Source organism: Coturnix japonica, chromosome 2 (genome assembly GCF_001577835.2).
Source record: "Coturnix japonica isolate 7356 chromosome 2, Coturnix japonica 2.1, whole genome shotgun sequence".
Lineage (NCBI taxonomy): Eukaryota > Metazoa > Chordata > Aves > Galliformes > Phasianidae > Coturnix > Coturnix japonica.
Genome location: NC_029517.1, coordinates 109468031 through 109487849, shown reverse-complemented (window position 1 = coordinate 109487849; position 19819 = coordinate 109468031). Strand labels below are relative to the sequence as shown.

Below are 19819 nucleotides of genomic sequence, written 5' to 3'. Positions count from 1 at the left end.
GTCTATAGCAGTAAAAACAGCGATGTTGAGTCAAACTCCTGTGTGTTTCAAAGGGACGGAATTGGCAATGTTGGAGAACCTTACATTGCATCTTTAGCTTTTGAAAGTTTGTTTTTGCCACCTTAGCTTTCGTATGGCTTTCCTTCATATGATAAATACCAAAATGAACCAAATATTAAAGGAAGTGTTGATATCTAAGATATTTGTATTTATCAAAGAGATTTGAAGATGGAAATATTCCATGTGTGTATTTGAAATGCTTCCAGTACATAGAAGGTTTGTCGTATCTGTTGATCTTTGTTGGAGGAAGAACAAAAAAAAAGTTGGCTTTGTTTAGACAATTAGCGTAGACAATTAGCTTAGATGTTAAGTAAACAAACTCAGCTGTTATGATGGTGAAACTCTGAGCGGGCTCACCTTGGGGCTGTTGAAAAAACCCTTCATCGAAGTTTCTTAAAAACAAGGCAGGTAAATATTTGGTGAGGGTGACCTTCTGCAGTGTGAAAGGTGGGACAGGAGATCTCCTCGATTTTAAGACACTTTAAAGAAAGCATAAAATCCAGCTTTCTAGTGGAATAGATGCCAGTAATCACTTCGAATTTCCCCAGACAAATAGTTGTACAGGGCAAATAGTATTTACAGGATATAACGTACCATCTTTTATCCCAAGAATTTGTGTTTCCTTCTAAGCGACCCAGATAGCTGAGAAGTATTCATTAGCTCAAGTTCAGCATAATCTGCTCAACTTCTTTTGTAAATGACTGTGAAATAATTAGGAGCAAATGGGAAGCATTTGAGTGAAATATTGGTATAACCCAGAATTGATTCTGTTCCCTCAGTTTCATTTGTATATTCTTGGCTCTCATTCCTTTCCATTTGCTAGGTAATCACTGGAAAAAGCTGAGGCGATCAATCATATCATCTTATGTCCAAAACAAGTTAGTAACAAGCTTTGCTAAGCATTAGATTGAGAAAATACATATTTTCTGGCTCACAGAATCACAGAATTGTAGGGGTTGGAAGGGACCTCCAGAGATCATCGAGTCGAACCCCCCTGCCAAAGCAGGTTCCCTACACACGTCGCACAGGTAGGCGTCCAGGCGGTTCTTGAATATCTCCAGAGAAGGAGACTCCACCACCTCCCTAGGCAGCCTGTGCTCTTGCTCTGTTTAACAACAAATAACCTCACAATGTGCATTCTCCACTTCTCTCCTTCAAGTTCTTGGTTCCCTTACAAAAGAGTTTGTTCATTGCAGAATGAAAATACAAGTTATAGCTTTGTAGTTGCTCAGAGAGGTTGTGGAGTTTCCTTCTATGGAGATATTCAAGACCCACCTGGATGCCTCCCTGTGCAACCTATTGTAGGGAACCTGCTTTAGTAGGGGGTTTGGACTTGATGACCCCCTGAGGTGCCTTCCAACCCCTGTGATTCTGTGATTCTCTTGTCCCCAAACATTGTTCTTGTTTGAGCAAGCCCAAGTCACAGATGATCTGAGTCCCCTGCTAGGGATTTCCAGATTATATCTAGCACTAATTGTAGTTCTGGCTGAACTGTAGTCAATAAAGCAAAGCCATCATTCTTGCAATTTTTTGCTGTGGTAGTGGTAAATATGGTGTGTTGATTAACTCCTGTGATATAAATAAATAGCTTGACTTTTCAAGTATTAAAATGATTCCTAAGCAAAAAAGTGAAATTGTAAGGCTCAGTTAATTACACTTCACTATTTTGTCACATTGTATTATCAGAGTGATTTATCTCGACTGGTTATTTAAACACTATAACTGTTCTTCCTGTAGGTGAAAAGCTAAACAAATTGATCACATGTTGGAAAAGGAACATTAATTAAAATATATACGCATATCCATTGAAGATGTACAGAGCAAAATAAGTACTGGCTTTTGAACTGAAATAACTTTCTTTATTCATTATTTGTACACATCCATCATACTGGGGTTAAATAACTTCCACTCAGGCAACCCGCTTTCATCTGGGTTTCTTCTGATGCTTGGTTTAACTCCCCAGGTATGGACACTGGTAGAGTGGGGCAATGTGGGAGGTGTCTAAGGCAGAACACACAGGGGTGTGTGTCCAGCAGGACTAAAGAAGCTGTCAGATTGACAGCATTCAGTTCTGCAGGTGCTAAACTGCTGGGCAGATACTGAGCATCAGTCCTGTAACAATACCAGCCTGTTCCTGCTTTCCTGCTGCTAAACCACGCTCTGGTCTACGTGGGTGTGTTATCACCCGGGTAATCTGAGTTTATTCCCAAGCATAAGTGAAAATTAATTTGACCTCTTTGAATACGGACAGGTGACTGAATGCCTGTTTTTGTCTGTACACGCATTATTCCTTCTCGTTATTACTAACACCGCGAGCTTCAGAAGTGTTTTTACTACAGGCGCAATTAAAATGAGTGCGCAAATGCTTTTATTTGGAGTTACTAAAGTATTGCAACAGGATCGACTCGTTAATAGACAAAATCACTTACGGGTAGTTATTTTTCCTTTTCTCAGTGTGAGAAAATTTCTAGCGTGATTCTTTCCACCCTCCAGTATTACAGACTGCTGGTACGGTCAATACTTCCCTTAAATCTTTTGTTGAGCACAATGAGCCTCCCTGTCCTTTTTATGGAGAGAGTGGTAGAGTTTCACCCCCCATTTAAAATGTAGATAATACATTGTTTGGAGAAGTTTGTTTGAAAAAGTGGTTTAGGTTGGAATGGGTTGTCACCTAGGCACTCTGTGTGTGTGTGTGCTTATACTGGGAACTCGATACTGTGGGAAAGCTGCAAGGCACCTTATAAGACGATAGAAAAGAAATACTGTACCACAATTAGTTTTACTCACAAATTAGATAGGATTTTGTTATCGTGATTAATTGTGTCTCACCATATTCCAGGAGAATGTAAGCAATAGTAGGAGCTGAAATTCTTGAACAAGAAAGAGATTAAGAAGTAAAAGGTACAGCAGCAATCTTGAGATCTCTGCTACTTTTGCTAGCAAATACAAGCACAGGCTCTGAATTCTTGGATAGGTCAAAGTGATAAGCAGCTCCCTTTTCAATGACCGAGTTGATTTGAACATTGATTGAGACAAAACAATTCTTTGTTTTGTTGATATTACCAAATCTTTAGGAAAAAGATGGCATTTAAACCAAAAGCTACCTTTACTGCAAGACTAGCTTCTAACATTTCAGGTATCCTTTTTATTCTAGGCTTCTGAATCATGAATTCTCTATTGATTTCATTTTCTTTAAAGGATCCCGCTAATATGGTAGACCAGTACAGCGTGTTGTCCTTTCCCCTATTCTCCACCTGGTTCTTCTTGATCTTGTTCAGTAGTGGAAAGGGAGGCAGAGGAGTCTAAAGCCCCTTTATGGCGCTGTCTCCAGCTGTGAGCAGAAGCAGGTAGGATGCTGCTGGCACCGTCCTCAGCTGCTGGCACTTCCTTGTGCAGCTGCATTCAGAGCTGTGTCAGGGAGCTGGTGCAGAAGGAAAACGACCTTATTTTTTTACTTTGGTTAGTTCTCACACGGATCCAGTTCTCTGACCCGGTTGGCAGTCAGAGAGCTTGTACTGTCATGGGGATGGCCTCATCAGAGGATGAGCTTTAATTCTGTTCCTGTGATTTCGCATATAATCTGGGGAAAACTTTCAGCAATTTCTGATGGATCAAGTGCAGACCTTGCAGAACTGCAGCATACAAAGATGTGGACTTGCGCTTCATTTGGTAGCAAACAGTTTGGCTTACAGGTCAGGAATTGAGGGCACTGCAGAGGAACTGCAGCGATGAATTGGGTTGGAGCTATGGCAATAACAATGAGGAAAAGTGGAAAGCGACTCACCTCTTTTACAAGGTGTTTGCAGTGGAGGTTTACATTTTATTCCAACCTACAGGATCTCAGAACTGCTGGGACAGCACAGAGGGGACACCTGAGTAGTTCCACGCTGTCATTGGGCCCCATCACACATGCAGTGGTTTCATGCCTGAGCACGTTCCCAGCCGGGTGAGCACTTTGGGAGCTGACTGAAAGGCTGAGCACCACTCCAGATTTACATCTCCTGTCTCCATTTTCCCCAAAGGGAGAGATGTAATTTCAGACCCTTGGTTAAAGAGTTACAAATATTTAGGGAAACAGATAAGTCACTGCTAATTGATTCCCTGGGCCACTTGCTCCCGGTTTTGGAGACAATGCTGGCATTAAAGGTGAGTCATGAAACAGGCAGAGTTACTGATATCTGTTGAGCTCTGGGATTGCGCCACACAGGCAGGAAGCAGAGGAGGATGTGGCATTAGTAACTGTAGCTCCAGAGAAACTTTTGAGTTTCTTCTGGTTTTCATATGTAGCCTGGAACTTGAACATACTTAAATGTCACTGCTTCAAAAGTCCACACCACTGGGGGATGCTTTTAAAGCGAGGAATAAAGCTGTATATTTTAGTCCATCAGCAAAATATCGCTGGATTATTTAAATGGCTGACAAAGTAGATCTGAACTGAAGCAAAATAGAGATGCTCTCTTGTAGGCAGTGGTCTTTGCACTGGGTTTTTCCTTGCTTTACAACTTTAATTTCTTGATAGTGTTCCTAGCTCACATTCTCTTGCACTGCTCCCCAGATTATCGACCCCCCCATTCAGAAAGGCAACACTGTTTTGTTGTCTTTATTTCTTCTTTCTAAATGTCACTGCTTGTATTCATGACAAAGCCATCAAAGCCATCCATATTGTACTGAATCACATAAACGTACAGATTGGAAGGGACCTGTGGAGTTCATCTAGTTCAGCTCCTCTGCTAAAGCAGGTTTCCTACAGTAGTAACACATGGAAGTATCCAGGTGAGTTTTGGCTATCATCTCCAGAGTAGAAAACTCCATAACCTATCTGAGCAGCTTGTTCCCATGCTCTCTCACCCTCTCAGTAAAGGAGTTTTTCATCAAGTTTGTATGGAACTCCATCACTGATGGAGATGATGTTGAACAAGCCTGGATCCAGTACCAACCCCTGGGGAACACTGCTAGTTACAGGCCTCCAACTGGGCCTGCTCCCTGATCACAGCCCTCTGAGTTTTGACAGTTCTCAGTCCACCTCACTTTCCACTCATGTATCCCAGACTTCTTCCTAAGCTTACCTGCAAGGATGTTACGGGAGACAGAGATATTCTGGGAGGCATCTGACTGCCTGTACTTGAGCATTTAATAAGTATGTGTTACAGCTGTAATAATTAGTGCTAACTGGAAAATTAGACCCAGAGTCCTCAGATTATACGCTTAGCATTTAAAGAAATCCTTTATGGTGAAAGAAAGTCCAAGCTATAAACCAGTAATGTGGGAAAAACTTAACCCTTTTCCTTAGGCTTGGAGAAGTAGTTGATGGCTGCAGCGGCTGTTTGACTCCCTTGTTCAGATTAAAAAATAAATTAAAGGAGGGAGGAAGGGAATGAAAGAGCATTTCCTTACCAGGCAGTCACACGAGCTATTGTCTGCGCGCTCCCACCCCCGGCTCTTTCACACGGGCACACGCACACAAAAAGCCAGTTTTGTGTAGTTCTGAGCACACAGATGTTCCTCTTGGCATCCCTGCAGTATGGATAGGTTTTTTTTTTGCAGACGCAGAATGTGAGGCTTCTTTGTTGGAGACAAAGTGTTGCCTGTGGTGGGAACTGCTGCAGTGATGGGAAAGTATCGTAATGTATTGTTGGATAACTGTGTTATTTTTTTTTTCCCAGTAGAGACAGTACATTAAAGTAGCTTTGTGGGCAGTGAATTGTTTGAGCCAAGCCTGGCTAATAACACTCTCTCCTTGGCAAGCAGGCTCACAAGGTATGGTTGGCATGGTTTGTATGGTCACGAGTTTGTCCCAGGCATGTGCAGCAATGCTGGTGCATCCAGTAGTTGTTTTAACAGCCTGACTTGATGAACTAAGAAAAGTGGTCTGACTCTGCAGGTATTGCTGATGTACTTTCAGGTATTAATTATTTAATTGTACAGAGAGCTGCAATTATATGTGCCTTCTCTGAAGTTGCTTTTGGGAGATCTATTCAGGGTCTTCCGTATAATAGTTCTAAGAAAAAGTCTTATTAAAGTAAGAAACAAATAACATTAAATGTTTGCCTTAGTTTTCACAGAAAAAAGGAAATAGCCAATTCAGATTGTGTCTCTTGCTACAGCCTGACAGAGAACCCTGCTCCTTTGTGGGAACTGCTGAAATACGCACAGATGTGTCATGACTTTACCTGTTCTGGCTGGCAGTTCTAAATACAGTACAATGAGGTGAATGGTGAAAATTACATTTGTCTCCACTTCAGAACAGTTCAAAATCCTTGAGGAAGCTGCTTCTCAAGAGAGTTTGTAGACAAGACTGTGGCGGACTTGTTTTTTCAGTTTGTGTTTGCCTCAAGTTGCGCCAGGGCAAGTTTAGGTTGGATATTAGGAAGCACTTCTTTACAGAAAGGGTAGTCGAGTACTGGAATAGGCTCAACCCACCAGGGAGGTGGTTGAATCGCCATCCCTGGATGTGTTTAAGAGCCATTTGGATGTGGTGCTCAGGGATGTGATTTAGCAGAGGGTTGTCAGAGTTAGGGTACTATGGTTAGGCTGCAGTTGGACTTGATGATCTTCAAGGTCTTTTCCAACCTGGGTAATTGTATGATTCTATTATTCTGTATCGCCTTAATGAGAATTTATCAGTGTTTCTTTGTTGACCAGAAGACACATAAGCAGTCACCAAAGAGCACATAAATCAAAATATCTTAGAGCCATAGAATCATAGATTGGTGTGGGGTTAAAGGGACACTAAAGACCATCAAGTTCCAACCCCGCTGCCATGGACAGGGTTGCTAAGCACAAGATCAGGCTGCCCAGGGTCCCATCCAACCTGGTCTTGAATGCCTCCAGAGGTGGGACATCCACAGCTTCTCTGGGCAGCCTGTTCCTGTGCCTCACTGCCCTCTCGGTAAAAAATGCTTTCCTAGTGTCTAATCTGAATCTCCCCTCTTTTCATCTGTCAGGACCCCCAAGTCCATATCTGCAGATCTGCTCTCAGTGAATTTTCCCGGTCTGTACTTGTATCTGGCATTGCCCTGATGAAGGTGTAGTGCCTTGTGTGTGGCCTTATTGAACCCCATTAGGTTCACATTGCCCCACTTTTCAAGCTTGTCCAAGTCCGTTTGGATGGCATCCCTTCCTTTTGTTGTATCAGCTGCACCGCTCAGCTTGATGTTACCTGCAAACTTGCTGAGGGTGCACTCGATGCCATTGTCTGTGTCATTGATAAAGATGCTGAAGAGCACTAGTCCTGTCATGGACCCCTGGGGGCCACTGCTCATCACCAGCCTCCACCTGGGCATGGATCCATTGGCCACAGCCCCCTAGCTTATCCACTGAATAGTCCACCCTTCAAATCCAATTTTGAGACAAGAGAGATAAGACATCATGTTTCATGTCTTAATTATGTCTAGACATACCTTGTTTCCCACTGTTTCTTCAAGTTTTTCCTCCTTTCAGTATTTCGGGATGCTGCCCTAGCAGTCTGTGCACACCGATGCCAACATCATCCTACTCCTGTTTGGACCCACTGCGCTCTTTACAGCTATTTTTATGTTTGCCTGTTCTGTTTCATGTGCTTTGTGAAATATATATATATTTTTTTGGTTAATGGTAGTTATTTGTAGCAGAAAGAGAAACCATCAAATACCACGTTATCTCAGACACAGCTGCACGGCATTCTGCTGGATTTTTCTAAGTATTTTTACCCCATGCTTCGCGCTCTTCCTTGCCACTTCTTGAAAATCAAACTGACAGTGTCAAAGCATTCGTATTTATAAGGTGCCACTCCCCTGTAAGATTTTCATGTTGTCCCTGAATAGGCTTTTATTAACTGTGAAAGCCATTTGAATGAATAATGCAAGTGTTAGCATGCAAAGAAATGTTCCTGACGGAATCTGAAAATGCCCCTTTTACAGGAGCATCGTGACCTCTTTTTCATCAGGAAATTTGTTCTGTATTTCTATTGTTTATTCATAATATAAGTAGCCGAGATTGTTCTTGAGACATTCGGATTAAAGGGACACTGACAAGTAATGGAAACTTTAAGAAGTGTTACTTAGCGCGCTTCAAATATGGGTAATGTTCTCCCGTATTTAAATGCAGGTATGCATTCAAGATCAGCACACTCCGTGATGCTTCAGGATAATTTGTGTGCAGAGAGAACTGCGAGTCTTACAGTCTGTTGTTAGAGCAGTACTTTCTCTCCGCATGATCCCATTTTCCTACTGTCAGTTTTCTCAGGCTCTTACCATGACGTTAATACTGTCAGATATTCATAGCTCAAATCTTCTGTTCCTGCTTCTCCGAGTGACTTGTGTATGTCTGTGCAGTCTGCATCTTACAGACCAACTGTTGTGCAAGTGTGACTTGCCTTTTGCCATAAATGAGTGCTATAAGTGTCTGAGCAAGCCAGAGGGTAGTTGTTATGGATGGTGCTATTATGTTGGTCCCGGCAGCCAAAAAAGGAGCTGGGCCACCAGTAAGCCATTCTACCTTCCTCACCCATCTTCTGCATCGAGCTGCTCCCAAGAGACAGTAGATCTGGTTTATAGCAACAGTGGACCTGAAAGCCAAAGGGTGTGGGAATTACTATCAGCCTAGATGGGAGCAGAGCTGATAGATACGTCTGCAAAAACCTGCTGACAGTACAAGAATTATCCTGACTTGCCCATGTTTTTTTCCTGTGTATCAGCTTCTCTGAGCTGTACAAACCTTGAGGGTTGAGCACCAAGGTAGAGCAAGTTTTTAATGCAGTGCCGTTGCTCCCATAGCTTGTGTCATTACCCAGAAGGTAAGGGGGGAAAAAGAGTCTGATTTGAAATCTCAAAAAACAGCGTCTGTCTGGTTCATCAAAACCTGCTGTTTTTAATCCCTTACGAGAGACCTGCCAGGATTGATGGTGTAATGGGACTGGAATTGGCTGAGAGAACTGAGAAGTGTTGTAAGAAGAGGAGGAGGCAAAGTAAGAGAGGACCAGAGAAAATGTCTCACAGTTCTTCCCAGGACAGAAGAAAAATGGGAACACTTGGTCAGAGATCCTGGGGAGACAGGGAACAGATGAGGATGTGATTAGGGAAATGGTGAGTATAGGAAAAGAGAGAGATCAAGATATATGCAGAGGAACACAAAAAACAGAACTGTGGAAACCGGTTACGATTTGGAAGACTGAAGACTTAGAACATGGAGAGTACTTGCCTAAGAGGAGGCCTCAGCATGGGGGAGGAAAGGGACAGAAACTGTGACAGGGCTCAGTTATAGAAAGATGGACAGAAGTGTGGCTGCTGGAGCGTGCTTCATGGGGATCCTTTTTGTGGGTTCCTTTTGCTGTCATCTTCTGAGCTGTTTGCTGAACTTCTGGGGCCTGTAAGCATGAAGAGCTATGCTTTTTAATATGGTGTAGTCTAAATGAATATATTCATTACACCAAAGCATATAATCATCTTTATTTTTTAGCATTTTATAAGTTATGAGTCAATTTTTTAGTAGTTCATTACATAGTTTAAACAGGAAAAAAAATGTAACAATCTGAGCAAGAGACTCAAATTCCTTTAATTCTGTTCCTTTGGAGTGATGTTTCCCCTCAAGTTAAAAGATACGTTATATGTTATAGACTGACAGAGTAACTGGCATAAATTATTGCGTGAGACCATCACTGTACCTGTTGCACATTCTCAGCTGACAGCAGCCACCTTTTGCAAGCTTCTTTTGTCAAGTTATCTCACTTGCCTTAGAGAAAAGGTTATAGCATTCATCTCTGATGTGATGCGAAGTGCATTTTACAAGACATTTTGCAAGGAGGGCAATCCAGGGATTCCTTTGATTTCACTTTTGGAAAGCTAGAATGTATGAGGAAATGTTCAAAACAAGCTCAAATCAAATTCTCTACATCACGCCCTCAGCACAGGAGTGTCAGACCAGGTTTAACAGCTGTTTTCTTCTTCCCTTCAGATGGGCAGCCTCACAGGGGTGGGATGGATGGTGTGGAAGAATGGATGGTGGGTCAGAATGGTTGTAGTGCGCCCTGGGTATTTCATTTAGCTTTGAATTTCACCACTTACCGTTCCGAAAGAAAGCAGTGGAAATTGAAAAACAGCAGTAAAATAGAAGGTGTGTAAGCTAAAATCCCCCATTTGCCTTTCAGAATCGCAGCCCTGTATTTCCATGACACAGAACAGGAGATATCTGAGTGAGTTCTTAAGATGAGCAGTAGTAGGGAAGACCCAGACTCAGCCATTTCTGTAACTGTGTTCTTTTTGAAGCACCTTTCTCCAGAATGAAACGCTTGTTGCTTTGAACTTTAAAATAATAACTTGAGCGGTTATAATGGAAAAGGGACTGCTTGCTAATTTGAGATCACACGCAATATTAAATATCGGATAGTTTAACAAAACGCTTTAATGTTTGCACCTATAATTTAGTGTTTGAATAAAATTCTTGCTGCTGTTTAGGAAGGAGGATGCTTCCTCAGCATGTGAAATTGCATACCTGCAAAGCTGCTCTCCCATTTTCCTGGTAGCAAACAGTATAATTACGATCAAACAATATTTTTTGGTTACAGTCTCCTTATTTTCATATGCTCATTGCTTTCTAAGTTAACTCCTTTGCTGTAGCCTGAAATGTCTTTGATATTAAAAAAATAACATTTCCCTCCCCAGCCTTCTTGAAAGTTAACAAGAGCAGAAATATGCCGTGCCATACCCTTCCTCTTCATTGTCACTGTGTAAAGATACATCTTTTTACTTCTTGTCATTGTAGTTTATAAATACGTTTTAAGGGGACATATTAAAATGATTTATTTTGTGAGTATTATAAGCTGAAAGTCCTGACTGAAGAGTTCTGGGGCCTGGGGGATGTTTCCTTTAATTTATTAAGATGTTAAGAGATGTAAAGCTTCATCAGCGGAAAGGGGAAAGGATTAGGGTAAGGACCAGGTGGCCATAAGAGAAGCGTAGTTAGTCAGAAGGAAGCTGCCATGTTGCTTGGGTTTGAAAGCACGCACTGTGCTACTTCTGAACTGCCAGGGAAAAACACCACACACTACTTTTAACGGAATAAAAGGACATGGTGGTTTTAAGTTGAAAGAGGGAAGATTTAGGTTGGATGTTAGGGGGAAGTTCTTCACTAGGAGAGTGGTTAGGCCCTGGAACAGGCTGCCCAGGGAGGTTGTGGATGCCCCGTCCTTGGAGGTGTTCAAGACCAGGTTGGACGGGGCCCTGGGCAACCTGATCTAGTAAAGGTGTATGTTTGGTGGCCCTGCCAGGCAGGGGGGTTGGAACTACATGATCCTTGAGGGTCCCTTCCAACCCGGGTCATTCTGTGATTCTGTGATTCTGTGACATAATTGTTAATTTTTTAATTTGCTTTTAAAGTGTCTGTAAGGAGTGTAAGCAGTGCTAGCAAAGCTCCACTGTGAGTCTTCTCCCACATATTTAATACATCGGTGACATGTGGTTGCATAGACTTACTGTTGAAAGAAGATTTTTCGACTGGTCCATGACAGTCTAAAGAAAAAGCACTGAAACAGTGATGTGAGTTACCTCCATTTGAAGTCATACTCCGTAAATGGACACTTGTGGAGAGGTGTGCCTTTATTCCCAACATTTTGCCCACACCAGAACAGATGGAGAGAAGCCTGTGAGTACTTGTTCAAACTACAGAAAGCTTTTTGGAACGCTTTGATCCATGGCTTAATTTCACGTGAAGGTTTCTGGTGAGTGCTTCAAATGGGTGCCCGCATCACTACCAGTGCCGGTGTGGGTTGGGACCATGGCTTGGTACCAGCCATGGTGAGTTCCTACCTACTAGCTGGAGTGCCTCCTGCCACAACTCAGAGAGTTAAAGATGATAGCTCTTGTGAGGAAAGGATTATTAGTGGAAAAGAATAGGTTGGCTTTCAGCTCTCAGTATCTGTTGATATTTTGGAGTATGTCTGTGCAGGAAAATTGGGCTATTGTTTGTGAAAAGAAGCTGCTTCTAGGTGGTTTGGATGTTGATAAAATATAATTGATAGCAAGGGGATTCAGAGAACAGCTGTGCTCTGGGATAGTGCCATTTAGGAGGAAGCAGAGAAAATAAATCCTTTCTCATGAGGATGCGTGTTACGTGTAGAAGAGTTGCAGGATAGAGGGGTCCGAATGAAATATCTGTCCCATGTGCTTTATCTCCATGAATTCAATTCTGTCATTCCCTTCTGATGGCTGTTGTATAAAAAAGTCATATAGAAGAAGGGAAAGATTTGACTCTACTTGCAGAAGAATTTTTTTAGCATATTACCATACCTTGTGTATATATATCTTTCTTTTTTTGCTTCAAAGTGAATTTAATACTTCCACCTGTAGATGAGGAAAAACGTGTGTATCCTTGACAAACTCCTCACGTGGGCATTGGGTGATGGTTAATGGTTCCTGCCAATGGTCAGGAGATAGGATGGTCTTGAATACCAGCATTGTTACTCAAAAATAAAGCAAGTCCTCTCGTGGCATGGAGTTGACAGCTTCTTTCCTTTTATGCTGGTGTTCTGTGTCTACTAGGATACTTTCTGAAAGTAATGAAACGCCTGTGTTGTTTCTGGGTCCTCCTTAAAGCATCGGCTTTAAATGTAGCCTAGTTTTATCTGTTTTAAGATAAATACCTTTGTGGATAGAACAGGATTGCTATGCATAGAGCAGCCTATCATTTCATCTTGTCCTAAATGTGGTGGATAGACCACCACTGCAAGTTGTATTGCTCTTTCTATTCTTTCTACAACTTCTTGTTTATTCTAAAGCTCTTTAGCTCCAGGGGACATCTGTCATAAACCTAAATGTTTATATTCACAAAAATTGGCAGTTGTGTCAGCTTCTTAAAGCGATGTTCTTCAGGATCTCTGTAATCACATGTGCTGTGACTGGGAAATGTTCCTTAATAGATGAGTTTAGCATGATTGAAGTTATCTGGATGGTTGTGTTTTTTACAGAAATAGAGTTGCTTGGATTTTCCTTACAAATATATGCAAAAGTCATGTCTGAAAACTTGAGGAGAGCCCTGTATGAACTGTACAACAAAGTTTTCATAATGCTAAAATGGGGGTGTCGTGCTTAATATGTTTTATTAAATCTAATTTATTTATGAAGTCTGAGAAGTAAGGTTTCTGCCCAGCTTTCCCTCATTGGCTTTCCTGATTCTGAATAGCACTTTTAAATTTTTGTTAAGAATAAAATAATTCCATCTATTCTGTGAAACACTCCTATAAACAGAGCAGAAGGAGCTGTTGAACGATGAAAATAACATTTTCTATGCCAGTTAGAGATATGTAACTCGGTATCTTCTTTGCTTTGCACTGCCAAATAGAGTGAGGATGCCCAATTCCATTCTAAGCCTCGTTCCGTTCATATTACATAGAAAAGTATTGGACTCCAGTTTCCACAACTGCATCTACTTTACACTATTAGTGAGCTGCTTTTCCTGTGGAAGGGAGAAAGCAAAATGCAGAGGGATTACTGGTCTCTAACATTTGTCACAAGCCCACTACTTTCTAGTATTAAGTTTCAGGAGGTTGGAAACATATCCTTCATCTTCCAAAAACAGCACAGAATGCTGTAGTTGATGGCTCTGAACGTAGTGTCACTCAAGCTTGAATAATTTCATGTACTGTACATCTACTTTTCAGTGCAGTTCCCTTCATTTCTAGACTGTTTGCCTTCTGTTAGGCTTCATCCAGTGCTCACACACATCAATAAATGCAGAAATGTGTGGTTATCTATGCCAAAGGGCTGAGGGTAGCTTGATGGTTGGATGCTAAGGCACCCCAGCTCGCCAGCAGCTGCTGAAGAAGGTAAAGTTTGGATTAATACTACAGAATCTTCTACAGATTTCGCCCATTTTCCCAAAAATTAAAAATCACTGGCCAGCATGTATCTTCATTTAAGGCTCTTCAGACATTGGCTGCGGGAAGTAGTGAGGATCTTTCCTCTTTCTTCGCCTTATCTCAAAACATCCTTTCTTTTGGGAAACATTCTCTTTTAAGTGAGCTGATTAAATCCGGGCAGATACTTTCCATCCTTAGAGGTTTTACACATTGTCTTTCCATTTTGTTTTGCCTTTGCATTATTATTCTTGAATGTCACATGTTAGCTTTCATCGGTTATTACCATCACTTGTGAAACCATTCTCTTTTGAAATGTGAATTGACAAAGGGATAGAATTGATGGTAACCATCATAAAATGTTTTCTGGCTCTGGTAGCTGTGCCATACTCTTCACCACGGCAGTTCTTACTCACATTTTGGGCAAATAAATGTCTTCATTTTTAAGAGTGTATGTGGTATTTCAAGTGTGTTGAGTGGAGCGGAGGGGCAGCGCTGAGCTCTGCTCTGTGTAACAGCGGCAGGGCCCAAGGGAACAGCATGGAGCTGCGTCAGGGGAGGGGTGGGTGGTAGGTAAGGCTTGAAGTAAAAGAGACACGGAACTAAACACTGGCGTCTTTGAGAAACTCAGAATCTAGTTTATCTTTACACCAGAAGTTCAGTCTTTTAGCACTGATGCATTATGGTTCAGACTTAAATTCCTTTAGAACATGTTTGCTATGGGGCTGCTACTTCAGTCTGCAGGCAGGAGAGCAGCTGTAAGGAGATGCAAGACCATTGCTTAACCAAACTTACCTTTTTCCTCTTCTCCCCTTCTATTTGCAGCAAGTATCAGAGAGGATCCCGAGTGCGCCTGAGACTGCTGGATCTTGAACTCACATCTCGGTTCCTGGGTGCAACGACCGATACGACTTTGTTGGAAGCTGACGCGGTGCTTTTAGGGCTGGTGGAAAGCAAGCAGACAAAGCAAAAAGAGTAAATTTTGTGTAAATAAACATACTTTGTGCTTTAGAACAATTTATACAAATGAAATGTTCCCTTGGGAGAGAAACAAGAAGTTTCTTTCTGGTTGGTTATGTAAATAGTGAGATCAATAAAAGACAGTGAGCACATTGTATCTGATTCTTGCTCATTTTTTATTCACTCACCTTTCTAGCTATTTGCCTTTGCATTTAAATGTAGAAGATGACCTAAACTTCTTCAGGTAATATTAGCTGAACATTAGTCTTCCCATCCCGAATGGATGTTGATCTGAGCACTGTGCTTCCTGTTGCTGTGCTCCTTCCTGGTGCTTCACGCAGAACAGCATTAAGGGTTCCTCAGTTCCAGCTTAACAATGCAGGATATTTACTGCAGATATTAATCTTCATCTCTGTTATATTACATCGTTATCTTATCTGCATTTGCATTAAGGAATAGAGGTTATTCATTGCTTTAATTTGTTTTCTCGTTTCCAAGGTGTGTTAGTAAATTTTCTCTGGTTGTTAATGTAAATTAAAGAAAAAAAAGGCCAAACAGTGTTTCAGCATAGTAGGCCAAATGCCTTAGATCTCTGCAAGGATAGTTAAGATAAATATAACCAGTATTTGAATGCACAAACAAAGAACCATACTATGTTTCAGATATCAAGGACCATTTTTGATTTCATGTATTTGGGTCTGAATTGTGCACAGTCATTTGCAGTCTGTGTAGATGTGTATAGATCCCAGCAGATGTGCTGAGGGCAGGTCAGTTTTACAGCTTCACTGCTGAGTGATATTTCAGTCACAACAGGGGAGAGGAGTCTCCAAACAAGCTGGATAGCAGAGAGCCAACTGCAGGCTGCTGCAACTCGGGGACCTCTTTCATTGTCCAGATCTGAGGGAAACTTGGATGAGATGCCATCAGAAAGCAGAAGCTGGGAGTCATTCAGTTAAATGGTAGCTGGCCTGGTGGTCAGCTTTGCCTCCCAAGCTCTACAAGTGTTCTTGCAGTCCAAGAAAATTCAGGACACAAAGGCCTGAATCTAAATCTGTTTAGAGATCTTTTCCAAAAGCATTGTCATTTTCTTTAATGGTTGTCTTCTTTTCTTCTTTCAATTGATAGCATATGAAAGGAAAAGGGAAAGCAAAGCTTTTTGTATCTAGTTCCACAGCCCCTGCTGCCACGTAGTTTGATTCTTCCTTATTCCTCTACCTAAAAGAGACTTGACAGAAGAAACAAAACTCCGTTCCTACCTGTACCTATTTGTAATAAGAGTTTTAAGTGTAGGGTACTGAAAGTCTTAAAGAGCTTCTCATGCATGATCTGTCATGAAGAATGCTGTAATATAAGGTATTTATTTGCTCAAATTACTGCGAGGGATCACATGGAAAATGTGTGATAGTTCTGAAGGGAATGGATTTGTTTTCACAGGTCATTTTTATAGTTCTGCAAACTGAATCTGTATTTCTGCAATAAGCAGGGCTCCAAGTAAAAGAGGAAGCAAGCAGTATGAGCTGCGTCTGTTGCATTAATGTGCTCACTCGTCTCAGTGAACCTACAGAGGGGAGTCCGAACATGAATCATCCTGTGATTCCATGATTCTGTGGTTGGGTGTTAGCCTCCAGATACCTCTGAAGTAGGGAAAGAAGGCCTTTGTAAGGAGCCAGAAAGGCTTTAAAATATCCAAGAGAAACCCTTTCGAGTAACTCACCCTTACACACTTGATCAACCTTCAACAAGGAAATTTAGGAGATACGTGTGTGAAATTTCCGGGGACACCCTATGATGTTAAAGCTTGCTGTACAACAGGGATGACTTTTAAACACCGTACAGGTTGCTAAATGTACAATTTGCTTTTTCAAAATGATCTTTTTAGACGAGCCTCTGCTTGGGGTAGCCTATGTCCTTTACACGTTGCCTCGGTTTTGTACGGCTCCCACATAAAGAATTACAATGATAGAGCAGGGAATCCTGTAATGTCTTTGTTGTGGGCTCTTTGTTTTGTTCTGGAATACCTACATACACCAAGAGCATGTGTAGACTGCTTGTCCTTAATGCCAACTAAGGAATCACCAATGTTGGTCATTAGAGAACAACCACAATAGTCTCAGTTGTACGTAGAAGCACCTCATTCTGCTGAGAAGTCTTAGGCCAGCATAAGTAAAAGTCTGTGACTATGTTCATAGGACTGCCAAAATCAGGAATTTCTCTACAGAGCGTTTTGTGTTTTACATCTTTAATTTTGACTTACTTTGTATCAGCGATCAGATGGGTGTTGAAAGATAACGACTAAAATGCCTCCTCAGCCGCCATGTCCCACCCCCACCCAGTGCCCTACATTCATATGGGCATTGGTGCTACCAAGAGAAAATTAGTGTCTTCCCACCAAAGCTTTGCCAATGAACTTGTTTCTGAAGAAAAGAAAATGTCTTTGGGGCATTCTGTAAGGCTCGGGCTCTTTCCATTTCTTATCGGTGTCCCATTTCTAACTGAGGCAAATCATTGTTCAACCTTTTCTCTGGCATCATTATCATATTATGCTAGGAAAGTGTTCCAGTCTGTGCTCTATCCAGAGAGCATTTCTGCTGGGTGCAAGCACGAACTCCACACATGCCTTTTAGTAAATTATGCATTCTGGGAAGTGTATATCACTTATGAAGGGTCTAGACTACCCAGCTGAGACCATTACATTGTCATCTGGCCACAACCCAAAACAAATATTATCCCTGCCTTGGCTGCATTAGCCTAACATCACTAAGTCCTTAAATACTCCCAAGTGTTCCTGTTTCCTCCTGGCTTGAGTCCTGTTCGATCAGGATGAATCAGGCTCGTGCACCGTGCTGAGCTCTGATGAAGAAATGGGCCATTTAGTGGCTTTTCAGCCCATTTGCTTCACGCGGGTGAGACATGCAGCTGAGAGCTACTTTCCTATGGGCAAGTGAATCCAAGCCATCTTCAGCTTGAAGCTGGCATCTTTGCTTTTCTTCTCAGCCTTGGGCGTGGTTTAAGACATGGCTCATGCAGGAACTTGTGTTGTTTTAAGGTCCCCATACAGAAGCATAGAAAATAGACCTGAAGGCCCTAAGACTTTTATTACCAGGCAGAGGAGCGGTCATCTTCTCTTCATAATGACTAAACTGAATACAAGTAAGATTTAGTACTAACTGAAGTTGAAGGCCAAAATCTAATGAGCCAATCGCCAAAACTTATAACCAGGGATGTCAGAGAATAGAGTTCAGGATGCAGCCTGACCTACCTCACAGATGAGAATGTGGACATTGTGTGAAACATCTCTGAACAACTGTGGCAACCTGAAGAAGTGCTGTAATGTGCACATAGCAGGGAGTTGAAACTACATGATCACTGTGGCCCTTTTCAACTCAGGCCATACCGTGACTCTATGACTCCATGATTCTATGACTCTGTGACTTCACTTTGTCATGACAGGCCCCTCTGCTGTGTCCACCCTGGTGTTCAGGGACAGCCAGGCAGGGTCATGCTGCCTTAGGGCCCATCGTGGGGCACGGCGAGGGCTGGAGGTTCCCTCGGCAAGGCAAGACTGGGAGCTGTGAAAGAGCAGCGTGGCCTCGGGCCGCGGCCCTCTGCGTGCAGCACCTCCGGGGAGCTGGAGCTTCATTCACAGCCTAAACGGCTCTGAAAAAGGTCCCTGTTCCCAATTAGCCCCGCCGGTCACCCAGCAAAGCGGCGGGTTAAAGCTAGCTGCAGCGGCGGGCGCGGGAGGCCGGGGAGGCCGGGAGCCCCTCTTTCATGGCCGCTGGCCTCTTTCAAGCGAGCGGCAGCGCGCTGGGTTCTTGTGTGAAAAACAACCGGCACAATGCTGAAGTCGTAACCTCGTCACCCCTGACGGCATGGGAAAGTGCACTCCTCAGCTGTTGGGTATAGAAAGGCTGCTGTACTCATGAGAAATGGCCATAAAAACGCAGTTCAGAGCCTGCCCTGCTGCTCGGCGCTTGTCATCTTGCCTATCAAGCTGCCTAATTGGAAAATTGGGCTGGCCTTCATTTAGAGTCCTGAAAGTTCACACCAATAACTTCCCAGAGCCTTTTCTCTCTCTCTCTCTCTCTCTCTCTTTTTTTTTCCCCTAAGTTTTATTATAAATGGCTTCAGCCACTTACAAAAGCTGAATTGAAATCTTTATTAAAAAATAAAGGAAAAAGAAAAAAGAGGAAAGCTTGAATCTTCCATTCTGTCTAGATCCTTGATTTCTGCTTGTGAAGGTGTATCAGTGGGCATCACATGCATGACCACTCCTTCACCCATGCAAGCCCCCATTGCTTTCTTGGCACTGATGCTCCTTTGACTGCACCTGGCACACTGTGTGCTGCTTACATTACATGTGTTACAAACTTGTCTCAGAGCTCCATGCCCTGCTTACTTCCTTCCTGCTTGGCTGCTCTGGAAGCAGCAGCAGCCAGGAGAAGCTGCCCTGCAGCTGTAGGCGCTCCCACACTGCCTCTTGTGTCAGGCATTGCTGATACCAGGTCACACCAGGAGACCTGAGGTGGCTCCTGTGGGAAAGGGGGAAGTTCTTTACAGAGAGTGGTGAGGTGCTGGCACAGGCTGCCCAGAGAGGCTGTGGGTGTCCTGTCCCTGGAGGTGCTTAAAGCCAGGCTGGATGGGGCTCTGGGCAACCTAATCTGTAACCTGATCTATTACTTGACCTAGTGGCTGGCAGCCTTCCCTACCCGTGGCAGGGGGTTGAGGTCCCTTCCAATCCAAGCCATTCTGTGATTCTATGCTTCCGTGACTGGGCTGGTGGTCTGAGTCCTCCCAGGCAGTGTTAAACCTTGGTCTTAACTGCTTCCACCCAGCTGAAGCCTGCATCTTTGAGGTCTTCTCAGACTCTGTTTAGGTCACATAACAAAGTGCTGTAGATCTTCAACTCAGCACCGGGATGCTGTCTTCTCGGATCTCCAAAGGGTTGGTGGCAGCAGCGGTTGAACACACCGT

General features: G+C 42.8%; 1 protein-coding gene across 1 annotated transcript in view; it reads left to right on the top strand.

Moving 5' to 3' along the window:
* The window catches only part of MRPS28 (mitochondrial ribosomal protein S28), a 48625-nt gene extending 33618 nt beyond the window's left edge, over positions 1–15007 (top strand). The window contains exon 3 of the mRNA XM_015855839.1: positions 14711–15007. Coding sequence (XP_015711325.1) covers positions 14711–14864 — 154 coding nt within the window. The 3' untranslated portion in view covers positions 14865–15007. The remainder of the gene's footprint in view (positions 1–14710) is intronic.
* Positions 15008–19819: the final 4812 nt, after the last annotated feature.